The sequence below is a fragment of the Mastigoproctus giganteus genome, chromosome 6, assembly GCF_048544385.1.
Source record: "Mastigoproctus giganteus isolate SK-2022 chromosome 6, ASM4854438v1, whole genome shotgun sequence".
NCBI lineage: Eukaryota > Metazoa > Arthropoda > Arachnida > Uropygi > Thelyphonidae > Mastigoproctus > Mastigoproctus giganteus.
Window position 1 is genome coordinate 161,770,852 of NC_143580.1, and position 26,456 is coordinate 161,797,307.

At 37.1% G+C, this 26,456-nt stretch overlaps 1 protein-coding gene across 2 annotated transcripts in view; it reads left to right on the forward strand.

Moving 5' to 3' along the window:
* LOC150084707 (alpha-soluble NSF attachment protein-like) overlaps positions 1-26,456 on the forward strand; it is a 254,756-nt gene that overhangs the window by 197,277 nt on the left and 31,023 nt on the right. For both annotated transcript variants that reach the window (XM_090375441.1, XM_090375440.1), the window contains one exon: positions 10,745-10,813. In XM_090375441.1, the coding sequence (XP_090231567.1) occupies positions 10,745-10,813 (69 nt within the window). The remainder of the gene's footprint in view (positions 1-10,744; positions 10,814-26,456) is intronic.

Sequence of the window (26,456 nt, forward strand, 5' to 3'; positions counted from 1 at the left end):
CAATCTAAAACTCTAATGGAACTGATATTCAGGTGACACTGAAGTCAAGTGGACTTAATTTTGGCAAAGTCCGGCTGGTCTGTGACAGCCAAATCCTCTGCTTCAACCTTCATGATGGCAGGACTGTTAGTAACCCCATGTGCAAGTCCTGAAATATGGCCCTAGCATAGTGGAGGTGACCACCCACATGTGAACCAACATAAGCAGGGTTTGAGGTGTGGCACCCACACTACATGAAGGTGTGCCACTCCTCTGTGTTACCAGAAAATACTAGGTGGTAGATGACCCTCATCAACCGGTGCATTACCACCACTTTGCTTATTGGAGGCTTGAAGTGGTGGAATCCATGTTTAGTCTCCAGAGCTAAGTTCCGGTCAACCATTCCCCATCTCTTCCATCATGCAGTATGACTGATGACTTTTGAGGTTATGATGGACATCATGGCAAGATCCAATCATCCTTACATTTCGACGGTACAGCTCTAAAACGGTGTTTGCAGGCCGGCCGCTAGTTAGTATACCAAACTGTATAGCAGAGGAGATTTCTAGGAGGACTTTGGATCAGCTAGTGTATAATCTTGCTGAATTTACTCTTCCAGATAGTGACTGCAGGGAGTCCGAGAGTGTTTGCAGGGGGGTGGTGGTGGCATGGTCATAATCACGTTATGTCAAGGAGCTGGGTATAGTCTTGCCATGTGTATGCCATATTCAAAAATTTCATTACTTCATATATAACATCGGTGTAAATATTATGCATAAGTACATACGTAGCATCGTTTAGATTTTATCTCATATTGTGACTACTTCACAACAAGATACCAGGTATTGCACTACTTCAAATAAATAATGCTTCTCTAGTAGAGGAAACTAGTGTTATTTATTCTCAGTGGGCGGGCAAGTACCCTGGTAATGCAGCCAAGTCATCACGGTTGCGAAGTTAATTCCACTCCCTTTTAATTATGGGATTTAACGGAATATTTTTTTTTTTTTTTTTTTTTGGTAGTTGTTGGCGCATCGGCTTCTGTGGCCATAGTACACCTCCCAAAGTTTTTGCAGTACAGTACTTTGATCCAAGCCCGAGGCGGGATTCGAACCCGCGACCTTTGGGTTGCCAGGCAGACACTTTACCCACCTGGCTAGCCCGGTCGGCATTAACGGAATATAATTATGCCTTGAATGGATTGAGTAAGGTAAATTTTGATTTAAATACAAATGAGAGATGCCAAATGGTGAAGATAATGATAATATTTTGAAAACTAAATGCTCAAGGCATAATATTATGCTTAAGCTTTTTACACTGTTGCACATGGAAGACTACTGTACAGTTTGGAGCAGTATGATATTAAGAGCAAATTGCTACAACGGATAAAAGGATGGCTGAGTTGGAGAATATATACAGTGGTAATAAATGGACACTGCTCTTTGTGGACTTATTGTAAACTCTACTGACCTGGTGGTTGTGCCAGAGTATAAACAAGAACTTTTTTTTTTTTTAATATTTATATTTTGTAGTGATCTATGAAATATTTATAGTAATTTCTGACACCTTGTCACTATCCTCCCCATGGTTCAAATAGTCTTTCAAATGTAAATATCATTGCAAGTATTTGTCTGATACTTATTCTCAGTTTGCTATGATTTTTCAATTTCAGTGAAATAAGGTCTCTCTCTCCTTTCTATTTGTAGAACAGTTTATATCTTAATGAAAAAAATCTGTAAACTATATTAATTGTGTATTAGATATTTGTGTATGTTAACCATAATTTTTACAGAAATCATATATGGAATTATTGATTGTAAAAGTAATTGCTTCACATTTAACATAGTTCCTTGCATTTCTGTTAACTCCTTAGTTTTCTTTCATGAAACTGGTATCTAGAAATTATCGTATTTACTCTCCTTAAACTACAGTATCACTGCATTAGAATGGTAACTAATGCAGTGATACTATCATGTGATGCAAGAGTGAAAAACCAAAAAGAGAAAGCAATAACTGTGCCAAAATATTAGAAAAAAGAAGAGTGGAGTTTATACTTTGAAGTACAGCATTAGAAGTTATGATCCAAAGAAATGAGAGAACTGTACTGATAAATAAATATAATTGTGTATCAATGAACAATTAAATTAACCATTAGTATTAGTAATAGTAGTGGAAAATGATGCAAAAAAGCAAGCTTATAAAGTATCGGCCAAAAAAAAAAAAAACACACACACTACACCTTTCCTTGAATATATTCAAACTACCCACTTCCACAACAGATGAAACTTTTGTTCTAACAATCAACCACCTGCTGGTTTAAGGCAAACTTCCACACATCTATCCTGCAACCATTCTTCCTCAATTTTAATTTATGCCCCTCGTGTGTGTAGTCTCAGAAAGAGTAAGAATGCCATCAACATTTACCTTACTCAATCCATTCAAGATCTCCCCACAAGTGCCTAGTTTCCAGATGCTTCAGTTTTCAGAACTAAAGCCTTCCTTGTAAGAGCAACCTTTTTTCCCACTTCAATTTGTTTGCCCTTTTACTCGTTCCAGCAGATCTACATCCTTCTTAAAGTGTGGCCTCCAGACCTATATAGAATATTCAAGGTGCAGTCTAACCTTGTACAAAGTGATAACACCTCCTTATCCACGCTAGCAAAGTTTCTGTAGGCCTATCTTCACTGCCAGAGAACTTCATATCCAACCACAATTACCCCCATTGTTTTCATTCATTTCATGTTTCTAAATGTAAGATTTTGCACCTAGAGAACAGAAATACAGGAGTTACTTATAAGCTAGCTGGGGGGGGGGGGGTACGAAGCTAAGTGGTCCAGGATAAAATCACTCAAAAATAGTGAAAAACAGCAGTGAGTTTTTGAAACAGTGATTTTATGGCCCCCTTTGATCGGGGCCCTAGGCAGATAGTCTGATAAAGTTCAAAGTGAAATTAGACCGGCATTTTTTAACAATGAGAAAAGTATGAATGATGGATTTTGGGGGGGGGGGGTGTTTACTGCTATCCATATGCAGTACTTGCATTTGTCAATGTTAAACCAGTTTCCACTTCTCAGCCCATCTGCCCAACTTTTACAGATCCTGTTGCAGCATCATACTGTCAGTACTGTTATTAACAATCCTGCCAACCTTTGTATCATCTGCAAACTTTGACATTAAGCTTGATATACCTTCATCAGTATCATTGATAAATCTACAAAACAATCAATACAAATTGTAATCATATTTAGCAGCCACGGGCTCGAACCCTGGTCCACTCATAGAGCGTATGCTACTGAACTCGCATTCCTGACCACTCGGCTACATCATAAGATTCCATCAGAAAAGGGATTGAGCTTGTAAGAAGATAAGGCACCAGGAGCGGTCATATTGATCATTAAGTGAATATGTTAATGAGATCACCGGTAAACTTCAGAATGATCTCCCTGGATTTGTAAAGGGCTGCTGTTGTCTCCATAGTATACAGAGGAATTTCAGAAGACATGATGGGTATTAGGTGTGATCAAAAAGTTCCTGAACTAATATTTGGGAAATGAAGCTTACTTGTTTGGATTGCTTTTAAATTACACTTCTTGACACATTGGCTTCCATTGTATTCATGGGTGCTGGTAGCATGGTGCAAGGTGGTGCAAGTGCACCACCTTTGGATATCAAAGTAATACACAATTTTTAATATTTTTATTAATTTATTGAAACATTAAAATAATACAAATTCTACAAAAAAAATACAACCTAAAGTAATTCAAATAATTTATCAAAACAAGAACAAAATTAACTCTTGCAAAACGGAATTAGACCCTATTAATTTTCATCATTATCTTTAAATAAAAAGTGCAATTTTCTTAACTTCTTTGCAAATATACTGTAGTTTTATATAATTGTATTCATAAAATCTTCATTCCCAATGATGAAATTTTGTCCTATTTTCTTTTTCACGCTACCTGAATACACTGTCTGCACAGTACTTTTTCCCACCGGTCATGAAATGTTGGCAAAGTTGTACACGTAAATCAGTCAAACTTGACTTAATTAAGATATTGCATGTATTCGAAAATTTGGTGAGCAAAACATTTATTCCCACATGCACCACCTTCAGTCTGCACAGTAGCATAGTGGTATTGTCACCGCATCCTCCGCACACAGAGTGGAAAAGGTTCCGGTCGATGACACACACTTTTATGGGCATTTTTTGCTTTTGCTCCATTGCTGAGTTAGTCACTATCAAGCATAGAAAGCAAGGTTTATTTTTATTTTATTTTATTTTATTTTAACTCAGAAACAGGCAAATTGAACACATACAATTTACAGACACAATACAAGTGGGTATATGTAATAACTTACCGGGTGACCCTAATGTAATACAGTAGAACGTCGATTATCCGAAATATTTGGACCAAGGTTGGTTTGGTTAATCAAACATACATGAGGATACCCAGTTTATATGGAACAAAGTGTAATTAGGCCTACAATTAAATAATTGTAAGCAAGGTTATTATTACTGTATTTTGAAATGTGAAGTATTATAAAAAATAAAAGATTCAGGAAATGGTTTGTAAATAATAAATAAACCATTTGAAGAAACAATGTATATTATATATTACATTTATTTTGAACTTACCTAATTGTTTAACATGGTTTCCACTGTGAATCGCACATTTTATTTCACATAAACAAAAACAAATAATTGCACACAAATGAGAGTACAGGTAACCCTCGTATAGTACAGTAGTTTGGTTCCTACAAAATCTCATGTAATGCAAAACCATGTTATATGGGACTAAGAACCAGTACAAAAGGGGAAGGTTACATTCCAAAAGCTAACAAAAATATGCCATTTTTTTAATGTAACTATCAGAAACTTAATTTTTATAGTAGTAATAACTTAATATTTTAACATTATTTTTATAATAGTAGTAACTTAAATAGTAATAACTGAACAAACATCTTACCTTACAAACTGTGATACTTATATGTGAGATAATGTACATTTATTTAATTTTCTTCCTCTTCATCACTGCTAAGCACAATCTCTTCTGCAGCATCTAGATTTCATGTATCTTCTGCTCTCTTTAAAAGTCACGAACTGCACTGCACTCTTCAAAGTAGCAATTATTTTTTATGGTCTCAAACAAGCACAAGTTCAATAGCACAGAACTTGTGCTTAACCCAGGGATCTTCCAACAAAATACAGTGGAACCCCACTTTAAATGATATATGAAAATCGGAAGAATATTTTCCAGTTAGAAAAATAAAAATAAATTTACGCTTACATACATAGCTTAATTAATACATACCATAATATGTACATACAAATTGATATTTCTGTTCACTGACTTTTTTTTTTTTTTTGTTGTTGTAAAATTTAAAACAGTACAAATGATAAACAATTAACAAAGAACAGGGAACACACAGGTTGCAACAAACATGACAAGCACAAGTGAGATATAGAGTAATGAGTTTCTGAAAATTTATTTATGTTTTTCATATGATTGAATATTTCATGGAAGGGGAAACACATTTCACCATAATAACGTGAAAACCCACAGATTCCAGCTATTGGTACTATCGCGAATGCAAGAAGATCAAGTTTACTATCCATTTATAATTGATTACACTAACAGAAAAGACCAATAAACTGGAAACTGCAAATGGTTTTATTGTTTTATGGTAATGAGCTCCAGAAATGGGATTTAGGAAAACATCATGAAGATGATAACAACTAGTGAGTCAACAGCTGGGATTCACAAAAAGGAATGGAAATGTTGAAAATCACATCTAACATAATTGCAGGAATTTCCCAGCACAAAAGCTCAAAAATACTGTGTTATGCAAGATTTCCCACAATTCTGAAACTGCATTAGAGCAAAACCATGTTGGGGGTTGCCTGTATAATGAATCTTGGTAAGGTTTATTTTTTAAAATAATCTTGAATTTTTTTTTTGAACCATGTGAGATTGTCTTTTTTTTTGGTGGCAAGGTCTCTCATCCTCTCTAATAGCAATACAGTCAGTCCTCGCATAGCATGATAGTTGTGTTCCTAGAAACCCTCGTGCAATATAAACAACAGGCCCTATGGGAAAAATAGGGTTAGGTGCCGACCACCCAAGATTGAACACACATTTGTAACCAAAACATTACTGAACACAATAAATAATCGTAATAAAATACTTACGTATTTTATATTACGACTATTACGTACCAAAATATTGCTAATGCTTTTGTTTTTATCATAAGCAAATTTGTTCTTTGTTTGATTTTCTATCCAAACAGATGACAGCCATTCCATCTCTTCCAATTCTTTGTGTCGTGATCTAATGGATTTTAATTACACTTTGAGTTGTTCCTGCTATGAAAGTTGTTTTTATTTTCTCTGCATTCTTTCTAATTCTCAGCGTTGCCTCATTTAAGCCTGTTGCACGTGCAATATCACCTGGTCTTTCATTTCGCTCAAAGTGTTTCACAATTTCATCTTTCCCCGATAAGGCCATAAGCCTTACCGGGGAAACTCTGGTGGGCTGGGGGCCAGTGTGATTTTGGCCATAAATGCTAGTATGAGGCCGCTACAAATTTTCCGGGGTAAGAATTTTTGACCCAGTCCATTTCAGTGTATCGATATTGCTTTTCGTTTTCTCTCTGAATCTGTAGTGTCTTCACCAGGACGCTTCCTCTTCACACCTTTTAAGAATTTTACTCATTTTTAAGGAATAAAGCAAAATTACAAACAAAGCTGTGCACATGTAGCAACTGAATAAACAACACTGTAAAGGCAGAGACACACTATTAACACCTCACTAGCTCACATTTCTGGGGGTTACCACCATAAAACAATAAAAAGAATATCCAGTTGCATTTCTGCTAGTGGAATCTGTTATAAATTGGTAGTAAACTCGATCTAATTGCATTTGTGATAATACCGATAGCTGGAATTGTGTGGGTTTTTACATTATTATGGTGAAGTGTGTTTCCCTTTCACTGATATAAAAAACAAATACTGTATATTTTCAGAATCTTCTCTTCATTCTTATGTTGCATTCAGTTGGGGTGATTCCGCGTTCGACTGCTGTTTCTTGTAAACACAAAGGCGAATTGTGCATAAGCGAATTCGGTTTATGTTATATGTGATATCGTTCCCCTATTTATAAATCGTGTATGATTGAATTCGTGAAGTATAAACATGTGTTATTCGAGGACTGACTGTATCTCCGGAGAACGGCATTCAGACTTGCTCACGCCATGCCATTGCAGTTTCTAGTGTAGTGAAGGCCTCCACGTGAGTGGGCCTTCTTTGTCATCAGAATCGCTTTGGTTAAAGTCAGCAAGTTTTTCATCCTGGACTAATGCACAATTCCTTCTTTGGTTAAAATATGATAACCAGAATCAGCATCGTTGTTTAACCATGCCTCCGCAACATCTTGCCCACACTCGGATAACCCAGGAATCCCTTGAAATAGTTACAATCTCACCTACATCTTCATTCAAATCTTGCACATGTGTGACCGTCTCTTTGGCAACATCCCAAAGATGCCATTTTCATATTTCTCTCCAACAACATGTTCCGGGCTAACATGTAGCAACAATCCTAATGTTGAGCTTCTTTGAAAACTTCCTTTATCTCTCTCTGGTAGCAGCAAGCAATGCAATACTTGTTTTATGTACATCTTTTTTTAGTTTTTCTATAACACCTGGATCCATTGGCTGCAGCTGGGCTGTAACATTTGTTGGTAAAAACTGACAATGAAGTTCTCGTCAATTGAATTCAGTTTTTCAAGAAGAGGGTGGGATGGTGCATTATCAATAATAAGGAAAATTTTACCAGCTTTATCCTCATTTATTCGATGCCTCTTCATACTTGGAATAAAACCTTGGCTAAACCAATCCAAAAATTTGTTGGAATTCATCCAAGCATTTTTCTGTCCTTTATATCTTATTGGTAGGTGCATTATACATTTAAAGTATCTTGGATTCCCCAAACACCAACAATGGTAAAACATGCTCTCCACTTGCATTTGCACACACCGTAACTTAACACGCTGTTTGTTAGCTTTGAAACCAGGAGCAACCATTTTGCGTCGCGATACAAGTGATTTACAACGGAGTGACTTTCAGTTAACACCAGTTTCATCTGCATTGTAAACATCATTCTTGAAAAAACCTTCTTCCTCCACTATTTTCAGAAAAGACTTTAATAGTTTCTGCTCCCAGGACCTGATAAAGTTTCTCCTTGAATTCCATGCTCCCTTATACCGTGGCGAGATTTGAAATTTTTCAGTCACCTTGTACTGGCTTTAAATTCAGGTAGGGTTTTAAACCTTTGATTCAATTGTAATGCTTTTCTGCATAACAGTGGTCCAGAAATCAGTTCACCTTTGACTTCTTTTGTAGAAACCATAAATAAACAGCATCTTATAATTTCTCATCACTAGCTTTTTTCATAGTTTTCCTTTTTTTTAGAACCATCTTCATTGTCTAACTTTGAAGCAAACTTCAGATTTCTTATTTTCTGCTCTTTATGTCAGATTTAGTTGCTTTACCAACACCGGTTTGGCCCTTTTCCAGTCTATTAATAATTGTTAACTTGTCTTTTATCAATAACACATTGTGGTTTCTTTTGCCTGTAATTGCCATTATTAACACAAAGGGGCAGCAATATTAAAATTAAAAATCAAAACTACACAATATTTCTCTGTGAAATAGCCACGAACAAAAACTCGAACATTGAGTGGTTAGAAACAAAACACCTGAAATAATTTCACACTGCAGCGGCTCGCAGCAGACTGAGTGAAATAACTTCAACATTATCTTGTTGTAAAACTTTTGATACAGTTCCTCACAAAAGGCTGTGTTTATTTGCCACCCATTTGTCCATAAATAGACATTCTTCCTTGGTGATATTGATGAGGAGGAGGAGGAACTACCAAGAAGCTGTCAAAATTTAAAGGTTGGAAGTATGGTTAACAACAAGAACTTCTAAGTATTAGGATTTGCACCTGGTGAAAAGAAATCTACCTGTTACTTCTAAGCTGGGAGAGGGAAGTTAAAAGTGTTCAGGAAAAGAAAGTTTCAGGGATTATGATACAATGAGATATAAACTTTACCATGCAATGTAAATGAGTAGCTGGGAAAGCTTGTGGTATCCTCTTTTTGATTTATAGAACATTAACAAATAGGAAGAGGGATGTCATTGTCCCTCTGTATAATAGTGAGGCTATGGTTTGAATGTTGCATTCAGATCTGGTAGCAGCACCTAAAAAAAAAAAACATTTCTACACAGAGCTTGGAGAATAGCATTGAGATTGGTGAGTGATGTAATTGATCTCCATATGATGGATGGTTTAAAAGATGGTCTGTAAAGCTTGGCAACCAGACATCTTAAGGTATCTGATTGAGGTACATAAGACACTGAAAGAAATTTGTGAAATGAATGAGGGAGATATATTTTCACTGGTTGGAGAGGCAAATAAGTGCAATAATAACGTAGAGAGTAACAGAAGGCTAAACTGCATACAGTTTGCCTTTGACTGGATATAATTGGACTCTTTTTGATGATGGGAAATATGAGTGATTAGATTTTTTTTTTTGGTAAATGCAGAAAGTTTTTTTTTTTTTTTAATCATTTAGCAGTTGTAATACTAACTGATTTGTGTTTTCTATTTGACATTCCAATTCTCTATGTTTAATGTCATCTAACTTCCACTGAATATCTAAACCTCATTTTTCCTGCATGCAGTCATTTACAACTATTGTGATAAACAGATAAAAAACTGTTGACATTTGAAGGATTGGAAGATTACTTGCGACCATTCTTGAGCCAACCGATGCTGATCAGCAGTTTGTTGTGGTTTAGCTAGATGTACAAGATAGCAATTAGGAGATGTTTTATAATGTCAAAAACTGGCCTGCTTCATTGCCCAAAAATTTATCTTTTGTGAACTTTATGGAGATATATTCTTTTAAATGCCTCAATACACAACATGGCAAGCTACTTCAAATTGGCTTTTATAGATTTAAGAAACTAGTGACTTCAACACAATTTTAATAAATTGCTTTTGCACCTATTACTGTACTATTTCTTGTAATTTCCACTGCAACAAGCACTATTTACATGACAGTCCATAGGGTATAATATCATGCTCAAAGCTGCTCAGACGTTAGTGAAATGTCTAAAGACTTTTCTAATATTTCTACTACAAGTTTTGAGAATTTTCTATAACCTTTGCACATAATAAAATGCTATTTTTGAAACTTATGCCAATTTGTTTGTAACTGTAATAAGTGAGAGCATTGATATTATATATAAACTACAAACAGAGAAGTATTTAAATATATAATAATCGTTTGATAAATTTTCATTTTATATTTGTCAAAAGATGAATGAAGCCCTTCAACCTGTGTTAGTCGCCTTTATAATTTCTAACTGAAAATAAACAGATATTCTAACATAGGTTGAAGTTCTTTATTCCTCTTTTGATAAGTTTTACTTTACCTGTGCACCACGCCACTTAAGCAACATCTCTCTCTCTCTCTCTCTGTAATTATAATATTTACTCTCGGTGTTGAAAAATATTATCTTCTAGAAAGAAAAATGCACCTTTTGGCTATTTTTCTGTCCAATATACTATGACGTATTAGAATTAAAGTAGGCTTTTCCTCACTGTTATCTATCAAACTTATGGCATGTCTTGAGGTTTAAAAAGTATGATTAAAGCATAATATCAATTCAACGTTTATTGGTTGTATTTTATTTTAGCATGCCATAAATAAATATGAAGAAATGTGTCCATCATTCACTGACTCCAGAGAATGCAAACTATTAAAGGTTAGTTTTTAATATCTATTTAAATATTTTTTCATGTACTTATATAATGTTCTACAAAAGTTTATTTGTGCTAAGTTTAAGTTTTCATTATTGTATCACTTTAGTCATTATTTAAACACTGAAAATGCATCAGTTTAAGAAAAACACTGAATGAAGCATGTTGGGAATGGTGGGAGGTGTTTTACCAGAATCATTAATACATGAGTTGGAAGAAAAATCGGATGCCAGTAGGTCAGCTTTATCCTTGGCTGAAGTGATAATAGAACCATCATTGAATGAAACGTGTTGGGAATGGTGGGAGGTGTTTTACCAGGATCATTAATACATGAGTTAGAAGAAAAATGGGATGCTAGTAGGTGAGCTTTATCCTTGGCTGAAGTGACAATAGAACCATCTGGTTTTGAATAGAGGTGGGAGCAGAGATGGGCAAAAGTTGCCGCCAATAGCTTTGGCAAGAGACCAGAATGCTCGGCTATCATTAGGGCAAGAAGAAAGTTTTCTATTTTTAGTCTATTCAAAATCTAGTTTGGACTAATAACTGCTTTACAATTGTTGCGAGCTTTGGTGTAGGCAGAAAATGAAACAGAAGAATTGGAAACAAGCCAATTACGATATGCAGCATTCTTTTCTGGCCTTAGCACAGTTATTGGAAAACCAAAGTTTAGATAAAGGATGAGATTTTAAAGTGGAATGTAGTATAAAAGATTCCATTCCTACAATTATAATTTCACTGACACGATCTGAGAAAACGTTGACATCAGAAGTTTTGAAACAGTAATACGACCGAGGAAAAGAAGAAAAGAAATCTCGCAGGTCATCCCATTTTGCATTCTTGTAATGCCAAACAACACGAGGTTGGGATTAGCCATGAGATAACGGTTCCATTGGAGAAGAGACAATGACCAAGTTGTGATCTGAGATGCCTAATGGACCATTCATTTCGACTGTGTACTTAGAAGGGTTGTTTGTAAGAAAAAGATCAAGCGTATGGCTCTATGGTTAGTATTGTCTGGTATTCTGGTAGGTAAATGAACAATCTGTGCAAGATCATTAGCAATTGCAAAAGCCTCAGCATCTCGACCTGCTGGGTTGATGTAACTAGAAAACGGAAGCCAGCTGGAGTTGTGAACATTAAAATCACCAAGGAAAATTACCTCATTGTTAGGAAAGTTGGACTGAAGAAAGTCAAGTTGCAAAGAGAGAAAGTCAAAGAGTTCCAGGTAATTAGTGGAGTTGGGAGAACAGTAGAGACAACAGAGAATTGGACAGAATGAAGTAGAGGGATTTTAAGCCAGAAGAGATTCCACATTACCAAGTCTCTGAAGGGGAATATCGGAATGGACATATGCACATGTACCATCTTCGAGGCAAAAGGAATCATACAGCAAATAATTTGGGCAACTGAGATGAGCAGTGGTTGAATCCACTGATAACTGAGATTCTCTCAGAAAAGGTACATGGGGGTTTGGCATGTTTGGGAGGTTTAGATATTTTCGCAGAAAAGTTTGCTCTATTAGTTTGACCATTCATGGTGTATTCAATAGTAAGAAAATGTGGAGGGACATGCTATATGAAGTAATAAAATTTTTGGATATGGCGTATCCAAATGTCATGGATATGTCATGTCATGTCATGTCATGTCGTATCCTTATGTCATGGTAAGAATATACCCAGATTCTTGACATAACATGGCCTCGAGAACGCCTCTGGACACACACACACACACACACACTGCTCGGACTCCCTCCAGTCACTATCTGGCAATGTAGAGGCAGCAAAATTATACACTAGCTGATCTAGAAGCCTCCTAGAGAGTTACCAATAGGTTCTGTTCAGTGTACTAACTAGCGAACGGTCTGTGAACACCATTTTAAAGCTGTTCCCTCAAAATGTAAGGAAGTTTGGATCTCGCCATGGTGTTCATCATAACCTCAAAAGACATCAATCATACTGCATGATGGGAGAGGGTTGACTGGAACTTAACTCTGGAGACTAAACATGGGTTTCACCACTTCAAGCCTTGCAATAAATAAAGTGGTGGTATTGCACTGGTTGATGAAAATCATCTACCACCTAGTATTTCCTGGTAACATAGAGGGATAGCATTCCTCCATGTGGTGTGGGTGCTACACCTCGACCCCCTGCTTATGTTGTATGTTGATTATGTACCTTATATTGATTATGAATATATACTTTTAAATCAAAGGCTGTATACGTGGTCTTTGGACCTTGAGAATTAGTGCATATGGGCCTAGACCCTGGAGGCACGTATCGGATGAAGCTGTTAATACAGTAATACCCCGAAGTTACGCGATAGGTGGGTCCGACGAAAATCGCGTAAGTCGAATTCGCGTAAGTCGGGGTACAACTTTGCATATAAATACGTATAAATTTTGCTTAATTGGGACCAAGGATTAACAAAAACACTAGTTTAGAAGAAAAATATTAATAAAATTGCAGTTCTTTATACATATTAATACAAAATATGTATTAAAAAAACAAATGACTTACGTAAAAAAGTTATTTCGATGTCGATGGCTTCATAAAATCTAACAAATTCGTCTGACGACTTTTCACGCAGAATTTCTTCGTAGCAAGCTAATAATTTTTTTATTGCTTGCTTGGTAGCTATAACGCGTTCTTCGTTGGAGTCTATGTTTTCTAAAATTTTTAAGCCCTTTACAATTGAGCCCTTTTCAATTTTCAACCTGTCAAGTTTGCAATTGTCATGTGCTTTTCGCCGTTGCTTCATTTAGGCCTGTAGCACGTGCAATATCACATGGTCTTTCATTTCGCTCAAAGCGTTTCACAATTTCATATTTTTTTCTCTATCGACAGAGGCGGACTGGCCATAAGCCTTACCGGGGAAACCCCGGTGGGCCAGTGTGATTTTGGCCATAAACCATAGTATGAGGCCACTATAAATTTTCCCGGGTAAGAATTTTTGACCCAGTCCGCCTCTGTTTATCGATAATTGCTTTTCTTTTTCTCTCTGAATCTGCAGTGTCTTCACCAGGACGCTTCCTTTTCACACCTTTTAATTAAGTATTTTACTCATTTTTAGGGAATAAAGCACAATTACAAAACGAGGAGGCACGCTTGATAGGCATAAACAAAGCTGCGCGCATGTAGCAACTGAATAAACAACACCATAAAGGCAGAGATACACTATTAACACCTCACATTTCTAGGGGTTACTACCATAAAACAATAAAAATCCAGTTGCGTTTCTGCTAGTGAAATCTGTTATAAACTGGTAGTAAACTCGATCTAATTGCATTTGCGATTATACCGATAGCTGGAATTGTGTTGGTTTTTACGTTATTATGGTGAAATGTGTTTCCCCTTCACTGATATAAAAAACATAAAAGCAGCAAAGTTGAATTTTGTTCATCTTTCGCTCTCAATCTCCGCCGTCGCACCGTATATCGATAACATATGAAAAACGACCTTGAAGATAGTGGGCGGCAGCGTTGCCAAACGAAAAAATCAAGAACCGCGTAACTCCGAGTTCGCGTAAGTCGGGGTAGCGTAAGTCGGGGTATTACTGTATATGTAATATGGGGGTTATATCTAAGATTACTAACAGTCCCACCATTGTGAAGGTGCAAACAGCGGATTTGGCTGTCACAGACCGTCCGGACCTCACCAGAATTGGGTCCACTTGACATGAATGTCACCTGATCAGTTCCATCGGCGTTTTAGACTCCCAGGTAGCAAGTACAGCTTGTCTGGCATATCTGACAGAATGTGTGCGACAACCTCAAGGACCGGTGTCAAGTATGTTACCTCTGTGTTCTGAATTAGCAACACACACACAAAGTGAATGATTTTATTTAAATAATCAGTGTAGAAAAAATCATATATTTAGGATTTTTTTTTTGCAGTATACTTTATAAAACCGTTAACTAATTATGATTTGTTTCCTTAAATGATATTTTCCATATTATAAGTCTACTGCAATTCATTGCACTAGAATTATAATTTGGCAAGATTATCCCCCAGTTATTTTATAGTTAAAAATTAATTCTGTCCCACAAGAATTTATTTTTGGGATAGAAGTAGAGAAACGAGAGTAACCACGTGTAGGAGAAGATTTTACAGCTCCGGCAAACGGATAAGTATTAGCTATATTTTTGCTGTTTCATAGACTTAATTTTCATATTAATTTATTTTCTAGAAGTATCTTTATAGTACTAGTCCTAGTCATGCTCCTTAGTGTTCGAACTAAGGAGCATGACTAGTGTTCGAACCTTGCCGCCATTGTTATAGTATATTTGATTGATACAGAATAGCATAACATATATATCCGAAACTTTATAGCATGAGGTATAATGTAAAACTAGATAGCGTAATATGTAGCACTGTATTAGGAATCTGTTAGCTTAGTATAGTATTATTAATTAATCAATATTAATCTTATTAAATTTCATTGTTAATTAAATTGTACTTATCATGACCTAGACTATGGCAGAAAAGCAAAGAGCACAAAGTAGCTTTCACGGACATGGACACCTAGTAATATTTTGTTGGATCCCTGGACACGTTGGAATACCAGGAAACGAACAAGCAGATTTAGCTGCTAAATGTGCTACAAATGTGATACCATCTAATTTCAGGACTCCTTATATTGACCATAACTCCATTATCAAACAGATGTATAAACAACAGTGGACACGCATGTGGCAAGATCAAGCAAATAATAAACTTCTTGAAATCAAGAGAGAACCCAAGCCATCCAGTCTGAGACGAAACAGAAAGGAAGAAACCATCCTAGCCAGATTACGCATTGGTCATACATTCCTCACTCATAGCTACCTACCAACAAACGACGATCCTCCACAAGCAGTAACTGCTTATGCTCATTAACAGTAAAACATATCATCCTGGAATGCCCGCTATATCTGAAAGAACGGAAAACTGCTTTCTTCTCTCATTTTCATAACTCCAGCCGGTTATCATTACAATGTGTTCTAGGAGATCGTGAGGATATGGATGACATTTTTCTCTTTCTAAAATTGATAAATAAATATCACAATATATGAGTCATATCACACGTAAGACAAACGAAGAAGATATTAGACAGTAATCAGTGCATTATAGCCTAAGTTGCTGATGCACCAACAAATTTAACAACAACAACAAACTAGCTGGAGTGCTGTCGCTCAGGGGAGAACCGAATGGGGCAATTTTCCAACACATCACAGTCTTAAAATATGTATGAAATGTTTGTGGACTTTCTGGAACAGGACATGATCTAGCCAAGGAGGATGTCTTTGCGTGCTAGGTGCAGTGAGTGTCAAGAAATTAGGCGCCAACTCTGCATTCTGATGAGCATCTATGAGAGTTGGAAGTGTAGGGTAGATGCCCTAAGAAATTAATGAGGGGCCCATAAAGCTCAGAGCTCACTCTTGTGCATTCTTGTGCAACACAAGTATTCTCCAATCAGGCAATCTCCAAGGCAGAATGTGCTGCTCCCACGGGAGCTGGTTATTGTCAGTGGCTCTATTGTCAGGGAGATGGAGATGTATATTATACAAAAAGGGTAGGTGGAACAGGACCAGGGTATGTCTGTCAGGGGAAAAGTTGATGATGTTATAGAGCAGATATCATCTTTTAAGGGCACAAAAGGTGATATTGTACACTTTGGCACTAATGATCTTAAGAGTAAGAGGTCTGCAGATTTACTTAACATGTACATGTCAATGTTGAAAAAAAAAAGTCGTGAGTTAGGGTTAAATTTGAGAGTGTTGCAATTCAGCCGAGACACGATAGGAGGCAGTATGTGAGAGAGCTTTGTCAATCAATTCGGCCCTGGAGAGATTGTGCAGGGCTCATTGAGTAGAATTTTTTCAGTGTGGTCTGTGCTTCCTAACAGGAGAGACTGCTTCTACAGGAATGGGATACACTTAAATAGAAAGGTTGCAAGAATATTTGCTGAAGCTATCGAGGCAGTGTTAGGTGGGTCGAAAAACTGCTAGCTTGGGGTGATTCACAGACTAAAAGATTAACAGTAGCCGCAGGCAGAAGCAAAAGTGATTCTTGCACTGCTTCTATTAGAATGAGCAGCAGCCTGGAAAGGTGCTGTGTAGATTTCAAAGGCTGCTGGGAGTCATGTAAATACACAGGCTATGTTAGGGTAACTAAGAGTAAGAACAGGTGCATGTATGCTTGAATGAATGCCAATGCTAGTAGTATAGTAAATAAATTTGATGAATTTGAAGTACTGGTCAAGACACCAAAGGCAGATATTGTTCGGATATCAGAGACGTGGTGTCACACGTATATAAGCAGTGCAGATTTGGAATTTGGGGAGTACAGTGTGTACAGCAAGGATTGGAAGGGAGGAGGGGTTATGCTGTTAGTTAAGAAACACAAAATCTAAGGAAGTGCATCCAGTTGAGATTGGTGGGCAGTGCAATGTTGAGTCAGTTTGCTGTGACATACGTACTGAGAAATCAAAAATGAGAGTTGGAGTGTGTTTTAGGCCTAATGACTATGATGAGTACAATGAACATTTGTGCAGAGAAATAGTGGACCAGTAAATCAGAATGTCTTGTAACGGGGGATTTTAACTTTCCGGGATATTGATTGGAACTTGTGGCTTGGTCACTCACATGCTAGCAAGACTTTTGTGGATTTATTGGATGATTGTTTTCTACTGCAACATGTGTAGGGGGGGCGGCAACCAGAGAGAGAGAGAATAATACTCTTGATCTGTTTATCAGCAGTTGATTATTCGTGCATTAAGAATTTGCAGATAAAGTAACCACTAGGTGATGGTGATCACTGTACTCATGTGGGATTTACTTAAAGATATAACTACCATCAAGGGTAAAGGGAAGGATTTTTGTTTTCGTAAAGGCGACTACAGTGATCTCACAGTTTTTAAATTTTATACAGTAAGATCAACTGATGATGTTAACAACAGCAAATTCTAAATTGGAAGCCTCCAAGACTTGGAATCTATTAGGCTTTTCATTCCATCTAAGATATAGAGGCCTTGGGTGCTGAGTGAATTGTGACCAGGCGATTATCTGTGTGATATTTTGGTAAGTGATCTTCCTAAAACGAGTAGTAGTTCTTTTTAAGTTCTAGCATTTTCAAAAAACTTTATTTCATAGAAGTTCTTCTATCAAAAAGTTTTTGTAGATAGTGAGAAAGGAAAACCACTTTTCTTAAGTACTAATCCTTAATAACCTCTGTTTGGTCACACCAGGCACTGCTCCTGCCTCCCAGAAAAATTGAACTACTAAGGGCTAAAAAAGGAGCAAATATGAAGCACAATGTGTTTCCACCTTTATAACCACATACTGAAACTGATTATGACATTTCACAACCCAAGAGATTGAAAACAAATTCACCAACAGAGTTCTTGCATTTCTAATTTTGCATTCACTTTCAGAACAACCTCTCAGTAAATTATCTCCTTTCCTCATCCAGAAACATCTGGAGAGTATTGTAGGATCTCCTAAATCTGCAATATGGAGACTTACTTTTAGAAACAGCAAACTGTAGACATTATGAGAAACTCTTATTACTTTCAAATTTTGCTGGGATACCAGTTAAAGTATCTCCCCGTACTACCCTAAATGCATCCAAAGTCGTAATATCTAGCTGGGATCTGTTGAACTTGACGAACAAGAAATAACTCAAGGGTTATAAGATCAAATTGTTATTGCAGCAAAAAGAATCATGATTAAAAAAGACAATAACCTTACATCTATCTACCAGGAATATTATTCTTACGTTTAATTCCCCAAACCTACTGTCATCGGTAAAAGCTGGTTATCTACTTTGCTGTGTTCGTCCCGATGTTCCCAATCCCTTGAGACACTACTAGTGCCAAAAGTATGGCCACTCTCAGACGACATACAGAGGAAACCCAAGTTTGCCCCAACTGTGGATCTTCTGATCATACTCAATCTGAATGTTTGGCGACAGAAAAGATTTGTCCCAACTGCAAAGGCAACGATCCTGCATACTCCAAAAATGTGTGACAGGTGGAAAATTCAGAAAAAGATTGTTAAATATAAGGTTGAGAACAAGATAAGCTATCAAGAAGCCAGTGCTCCTAATATGCTATGCCCTAACGTACCTATGCCAGTATTACACAAAAACAACAAACGGTGTCCACCCAAACTGATGTTACCATCCTCTCAAACATATCAATCTCTGACGAGCTCAAGCAGTCCTCTCTCAGCAACAGCCAAATATCCCTAAGCACTCAGAACAGGCAAATAACATTCCTCTTAAAATACCAGTGACATCTCCTTCCCCACCAGTGATTGCTACTACATCACATAGTAAAAGTTCCAATTCAAAAAAAAAAAAAAAAAAAAAAAAATATCCAAGACACCTCCATGGATACTAATTACTCATCCAACTGGGAAGACCTGAATTTAGAAATATATGTGGAGGAATAAATGGACACTGGTTGGCCTATATTTCCAAAAAAACAAACAGAAGTCTGACCAACCTAAAATGGCCATACTGATAAAGCTCCTTGTACTCATCTCAAGTAATGCCTTATATTTTACAGTGGAATTGTAGAAGTCTTCGCAGCAATATTGACGATACCCATGACCTTATTCATCACTACTCTCCAGCGGGTTTCGGCTTGCAAGAACCCTATTTAACTTCCCAAATTTCCACCTCCATAAAGAACTACTCTATATATTAAAAGATCGCAATACATCAAATGCTGCCCATGGTGACGTGGCCATCTTGATCAACTCTCAGATTCCAGTGAAGCAAATTGTTCTTCAAACAGAAATTGAAGCTGTAGCTATACATTTCATCACTCAGATTGCTATAATGTTTGTTTCAATCTTATCTTCCACCAAATCATACCTTCTTTTACAAAGATCTAGAAGACTTCTAATACAGTTACCTTCCCCTATCTGTCTGTTGGGAGATTTCAGTGGCCACTACCCCTTATTGGGATCTTCTAAATTAAATAGATATGTCCAACTAATTGAAACCTTTCTGGATAAGCAAAACTTTTCCATTCTAAATACTGGTGCACCCACTCATACAATTACCAACTGGACAAACTTCTGTAATCAATCTCTCGATATGCTCCCTGATTCTGTTTCCAATCATGGAATGGTGCATTGCAGATGATCCCATGTGCAGTGACCATTTTCCAATTGCTTGTAATTTGCTCACTACACAACCACCATTAGTCTAACCCTGCAGGAAATGGAAATTCTCCCAAGCCAACTGGGTCAAATTTCAGTCAGCTGTCAGCCTGGTGAGGAAATTATACAAACATAACCAATAGCCGAAGCCACAGATTATATCATGTCACATCTATTAACTGCAGCTAAATGCTCAATTCCGCTGTCGAATCCCCCATCCCAACAGCACTATAACTGATGGTGGAATGATGAATCCACGAAAGCAAAGAAGTTAAAAAATAAAGCACGTAATTTATTTCGTAAATCCCCCAACCACAGTTAATCTTACTAGCTTCAAGAAGCTAAGGGCAAATTCATGTCTTATTCAAAGGCAGGCCAAGAAGAATTCCTGGATGCGGTTTGCATCTACCATAAATAAAAACGCTAACTCCAGGTTAATATGGAAGAAAATTAGGCAAATTTCCTGCAAGTTTCCAACCATACCTTCCCCCATTTTCTCGTGGACTAGGCAAACTATGTGCACCTGAGGACATTGCAAATGTCTTGGGCAAAGGTTTTGCCCAAGTTTCTGCAGCATCAACTTATTCTCTGGATTTCCAGAAAATAAAGACAGTGACTGAAAACTGAACCATCAACTTTCAAACCTCTGTATTCCTTCCATATAACAGGCCTCTTCAATATTCTGAACTTCTACATGCCATTAAAACAACATGCAACACTGCCGCTGGGCCAGATGGAATACATTACATCATGTTACAACACCTTGATAACAAAAATTTGCAAATACTGCTGTATTCTATAATTGAATATTTCAGGAAACCATTTATCCCACCTCTGGCACAATGCCACAGTCTTGGCCTTTTTAAAACCTGGAAAAGATCCTTCCTGCCTGTACATTTACAGACCAATTTCTCTCTCCAGTTGCATTGGTAAGTTACTTTAAAAAATTGTCCACAATTGATTGTTTGGATCATATAATCAGCATGGCTTTTGGAATAGGTCTTCCTTAGATCTCATGACCAAGGCTGAGTCTGCAATTCACAATGCCCTTGTAAAAAATGAACCTTGTTATGGTATCTATAGATATAGAGAAGGCATTTGATACCACCTGGCGCCATGACCACCTGGTCTCAGTGACCTTCATGCTCTTGGTTTACGAGGCAACCTGCCTATATTCATTAGGAACTTCCTCCAGAACTGTTCGTTCCAAGTTAGATATCACAACTCACTTTCTACGACATTTTTACAGGAAAGAATATCACAATGATCTGTACTGAGTACAACCCTTTTTGCCCTTAGAATCGATTCTATAACAAAAGAACTTCCAAATACTGTTGAGACCTACCTTTACACTGATGATCTTTCTATTTCTTGCCATTCTCAGAACATGAGATCCGTTGAATAGCAATTGCAGATATCCCTGAATAAAGTCCAAAAGTGTGCAGCATGTAATGGCTACCATCTTTCACAGCAGAAAACTTGCAATCAACATAAGTTGTATACAGATCCTGAACTTCAGATATCAAACTTTTCTATTCCATTGACTAACAATATCAGATTCTTGGGATTAATCCTTGACAGGAAGTTAAATTTCTTTGAGCACATTAAATGCATGCGTACTATGTGCCTCAAAAAGCTGAATATACTAAGAGCTTCATCTGCCCTGTCCTGGAGAGCAGACCGTACATCTTTGCTGCTCTTATATAAAACGTTGATCAGATCCCATTTGGATTATGGTAATCCACTCTATGATTCTGCCTGAAAGGGTACACTATGCTGGCATAGTGTACCCTTTCAGGCAGAATCCCATACAGCATAGTGCAGTGAGGATTGCACTTAGTGCCTTCAAGACATCTCCAATCCATGGTTTATATATTGAAGCTCATGAGTCCCCTCTTTCTCTCCGCAGAAAAACACTACTTCTTAAGTGTGCAGCCAGAATACAAAGTTGCTGTCAGATCCTATTGAGCCATACCTCTTTAATCTACTGCAAAATCTCTATAGAAATAAACCCAGTAAAATAAAACCAGCAGACTTACGCCTTACTGAATTAACCCAGAGTTGGAATGCTCTTATTTCCAACAAGCAACAAGTAAAGAACTACTCTCAACCACTTGGACTACCCCTTCTCAATTAACCTGCGATACCTACTTCATAAATGGGGAAACAATGATTTACCGAGACTCAACGCAAAACAACTCCATGCAAATCATAATCAGAAATATGCTGATTTTTTGTCAATATGTACTGATGGCTCAAAATCACATTCAGCAGTTGGAGCAGCGGCAGAATTTCCTTCTACTGTCAATTCGGCTGCCCTTCCACCCGAGTGTGGCAGCTTCTCAGGAGAACTCCATGCAATAAAATTAGCTTTAGAAAACTTGAATCTCCACCCATCTGTGAAATATATAGTATACATGGATTCTCTCAACTCAATTACAGCAATGCAAAACTTTTCCTACAAGGTTCACCCTGTGTTAAATCAAATCAGAAGTCTCCTATTGCAAATTGAAGAATGTCATCAATCAGTGACCTTTTGCTGGATCCCTGCACATTCGGGCATAAAGGGGAACGAACTTGCTGAGAAAACTGCCAAAAATCCATCAACTTTTGATTTAAACTCCGCCACAGTCCCACCCTCTGACTATAATCACATCATACACTGTGCATGTCCCGCACAGTGGAAAGAGCTATGGCACACCTAAACTAATAATAAACTCTACCAATTGAAGTGGTACTTGCACAGGCACGATGAGGACACACATATCTGACTCAACTTCATCTACTCATAGGAGAGGATCCTTCTCAATGTCTACACTGTTCAGCACATTTAAACATTTAATATTGATACATATCCTGATTGAATGTCCACACTATCAACATGACAAAACATCCATCCTGTTTTCCTTGACAAATCTACGAGAACCGATGATATTACGACATATTATTGGCGAGGATCAAACATCGATGAATTTTTCTCTTTTCTATAAAAAATTGGACTTTATTATAAATTTTAAAAGATCTTGGTAATACAAAATGAAGGAGTTAACATCTGAACTCTGTTTTTAGCTTTTTCCTATGAATAGGTGCATTATTGCCTAGCAGCTTATGCACCCTTAAATCCCCATAACACACACACACTGAAGATTTAGACCTCAGTGTATTTCAGATGAATTTATGAGGCTTGTGGCAGAGAAGAAAATTGCATGGGATGCATATAAATTATCAGGTGACATAGAAGCTTATGGTAGATATAAGCTAGTCTGTAATCGAGTCACAAAGGAGATTAGGCTAGCGAAGGCTGATTACAATAAATCTTTGGCAAAGAATGCAAAGAAAAACAACAAAGACTTATTTACTTATGTAAACCCTACAAGGGAGGGAATAAATCAAATTGGTCTACTTCATATCGATGGTTCAACTTTTGATGATCCTCCTCAGATAGTTAACAAACTGAATGACTATTTTGCATCTATATTCACACATGAGGAATTCTGTAAGGAAGGGAAGGACAGAAGTTTACTAAACTCTAACAGGGAGCTAAAATGATTTTGTAATAACGGAGAGCAAAGTGGAAGGAAAAATTGTCGAAGTTAAACATAAAAAAAGCACCTGGGGTGGATGGAATCTATCAATTATATAGGAGGCGGCGGTGAGAGAAGTAAGCAAACCTTAGCCATGATTATGAGAGAATCCTTGGATTCTGGGGAGTGGAGATGTGTGCAAATGTATCCCCAATTCACAAAGGAGATTCAAAGGATGACACAAATAATTATAGACCTGTTAGTTTAACTTCTGTTCTAGGGAAAATAATGGAGTCACTGGTCAAGAAACATCTAGACCAACTGTTTCTTAACCTTTTTTTTAATTATCACCCCCTAAAGGGCATTTTTAGAGAATTTTTTTTTTCATAATCGCCACCATGAAATTTTAAACAAGAAAATACTTTCTACTTACTCCTTTTATTCAGTGGGATTCCCTGATGCTTCTTAGCTAAAAGGTTCAATGTTCGGTATAATGTTAAAAAGTTTAATTCTAATGTCTCTTGAATATATATCACTTCTGTTTCTTTCCTTTGTTAATATTTTATTTACTGAACAAAAACCACTTTCAACCACATAAGGCCGCCTCCGTAGCCAGGTGGGAAGGAGCAGCAGTGCATAGCACACGCTTCTTGATTAGACCAGGGTTCGAGCCCGTCACCACCAAATACGATGGATGCAGAATGGTCAGGGAATGACCACCGCATATCAGGGAGCAATATGGTCTTAGTTGCTCATGCTCCTAAAAACCAAATAACAACAACAACCACATAAGACATTGGAAAACAAAGAAGTACTTTGACCATTTCAGACCACCTTATTGGATTAAGAAGTTTAGTTGTTTTTGATACCCACAACTCAGCCATTCCATCTTTTTTGAATTTATATTTGCATTCTTTGTTATACATTTTAATTGAATGAGTTCTTGAATTTCTTCAGCAGACCCAAAATCACATCCATTTGGATCTAATGTCAAAGGCTTCACTTCAAAAGATAATAAATCTGAAAATCTATTTTTCATTTCATCTTTTTAACAACACAAATGATCTGTATAATTCTTAAGATTATTCTTGGTGAGAGATTCATTGATTTCAGCTAACTCTTATATACCATGAAATTGTTTTCTCATTAAATTGCTTTCAAATATTTCCAGTTTTTCCGTGAAGGCTTTTAATACACGTCTGCAGTCTATCACCATAATTAATTTCCCTTGAATGTGAAGTGATACTTCATTAAGTTTTTGAAAAATCCAAGCCATATGGTATAAGTTGTTTTTGTGTTTGCTGATCTTCTTTGCTAAATCTGTCTCTCCTTTCCTTTGCTTTCTAAAAAAATTATCGTATCAAAAAGGTGTGCAAATCTTGTTAGACAGTTTCCTTTAGAAAGCCATCTCACGTCATCATTAGTAGAGGCATATGATGCAAGAAAGCAAGCTTATACAGCATCAGCCAAAAAAAAAGAAGTAAAAAGCCCTTCCCATTTCACCCATCCATTCGTTCCAAATGTTTGTTTAGTTCTACCTTGAATTTATTTAAGCTATCAACTTCCACAACAACAGATGGAAGTTTGTTCAAGCAATCAACTACCCGCTGGCTAAAGGCAAATTTCCGCACATCTATTCGACAACTGTCTTTCCTTTCCTCATTCCAATTTATGCCCCGTAGAGGAAGAATCCCATCAGCATTGAGCCTGCTCAATCCATTCAAAGCCTTATACACCTCAATCAGCTCACCTTGCAGGTGCCTAGTCTCCATATGCTGCAATTTGCAGAAATTAAGCTCTTTCTTCGTAAGAGCAACCCCTTTGCTCTCCTGACCAGTGTTGTTGTGCTTCTCTGTACTCGTTCTAGAAACTCTACATCCTTCTTAAAATGAGACTTTCAGATCTGTACGCAATACTCAAGGTGTGGCCTGACCATTACCTTATGCAAGAGGATAATCACTTCCTTATCCCTGCTCGCAAAATTTCTGTATATCATTGACAAGATGACCCCATGACCTACTCTGGCTGCCTGTGTGCACTGCTCAGAAAACTTCATATCTGACTGTACAATTACCCCCAGGTCTCTTTCATTCTCCACTAACCTGAGCGTAACACCACCCAGTTGGTATATTCTCTGGGGTTACTATTACCCCTATGTAGTACTTTGCATTTGTCAATGTAAAACTTCAGTTGCCACTTCTCAGCACATCTGCCCAACTTTTCCAGATACTGTTGCAGCAGCAGCATACTGTCATTACTGTTATTAACAACATTGCCAACCATTGTATCATCTGCAAACTTTGACATTAAACTCGATATACCTTCATTGATATCATTGATAAATATACAAAACAACAAAGGCCCCAACACCGAACCCTAGGGGACACCACTAATAACATTAGTCCATGAAGAGCAGTATCCATTGATTACCACTCTCCGTCTTCTCCCACTCAACCATCCTTTTATCTATCCTTGTAGCAACTTGCCCTTTATGTTATACTGCTCCAATTCGTACAGTAGTCTTCCATGTGAAACAGTATCAAAAGCTTTCCTGAAATCTAAGTATATGATATCAAAATTATTTTTTGCCTCCAATTCCTTTGAGACCATGTCATAGTATCCAATCAAATTGGTAAGACAAGGCTTCCCCTTAACAAACCCATGCTGTGTCTGAATTATTACTGCTGTCTTGTCTTGATGATCATGCAATGCTTCTTTAACCAGTGACTCAATTATTTTCCCTGGAATAGAAGTAGAACTAACAGGTCTGTAATTACTCACGTCACCATTTTTATCCCCCTTTGTGAATTGGAGATACATTTGCACATCTCCAGTCTGTGGGGACTTAGCCTGAGTCCAAGAATGCTCTCATCATTGTGGCTATGGGTTTGCTTACTTCCTTTGCCACCTCCTTTAATATAACTGGATAGATCCCATCCACCCCAGTTGCCTTTCTTATGTTTAACTTCAACAATT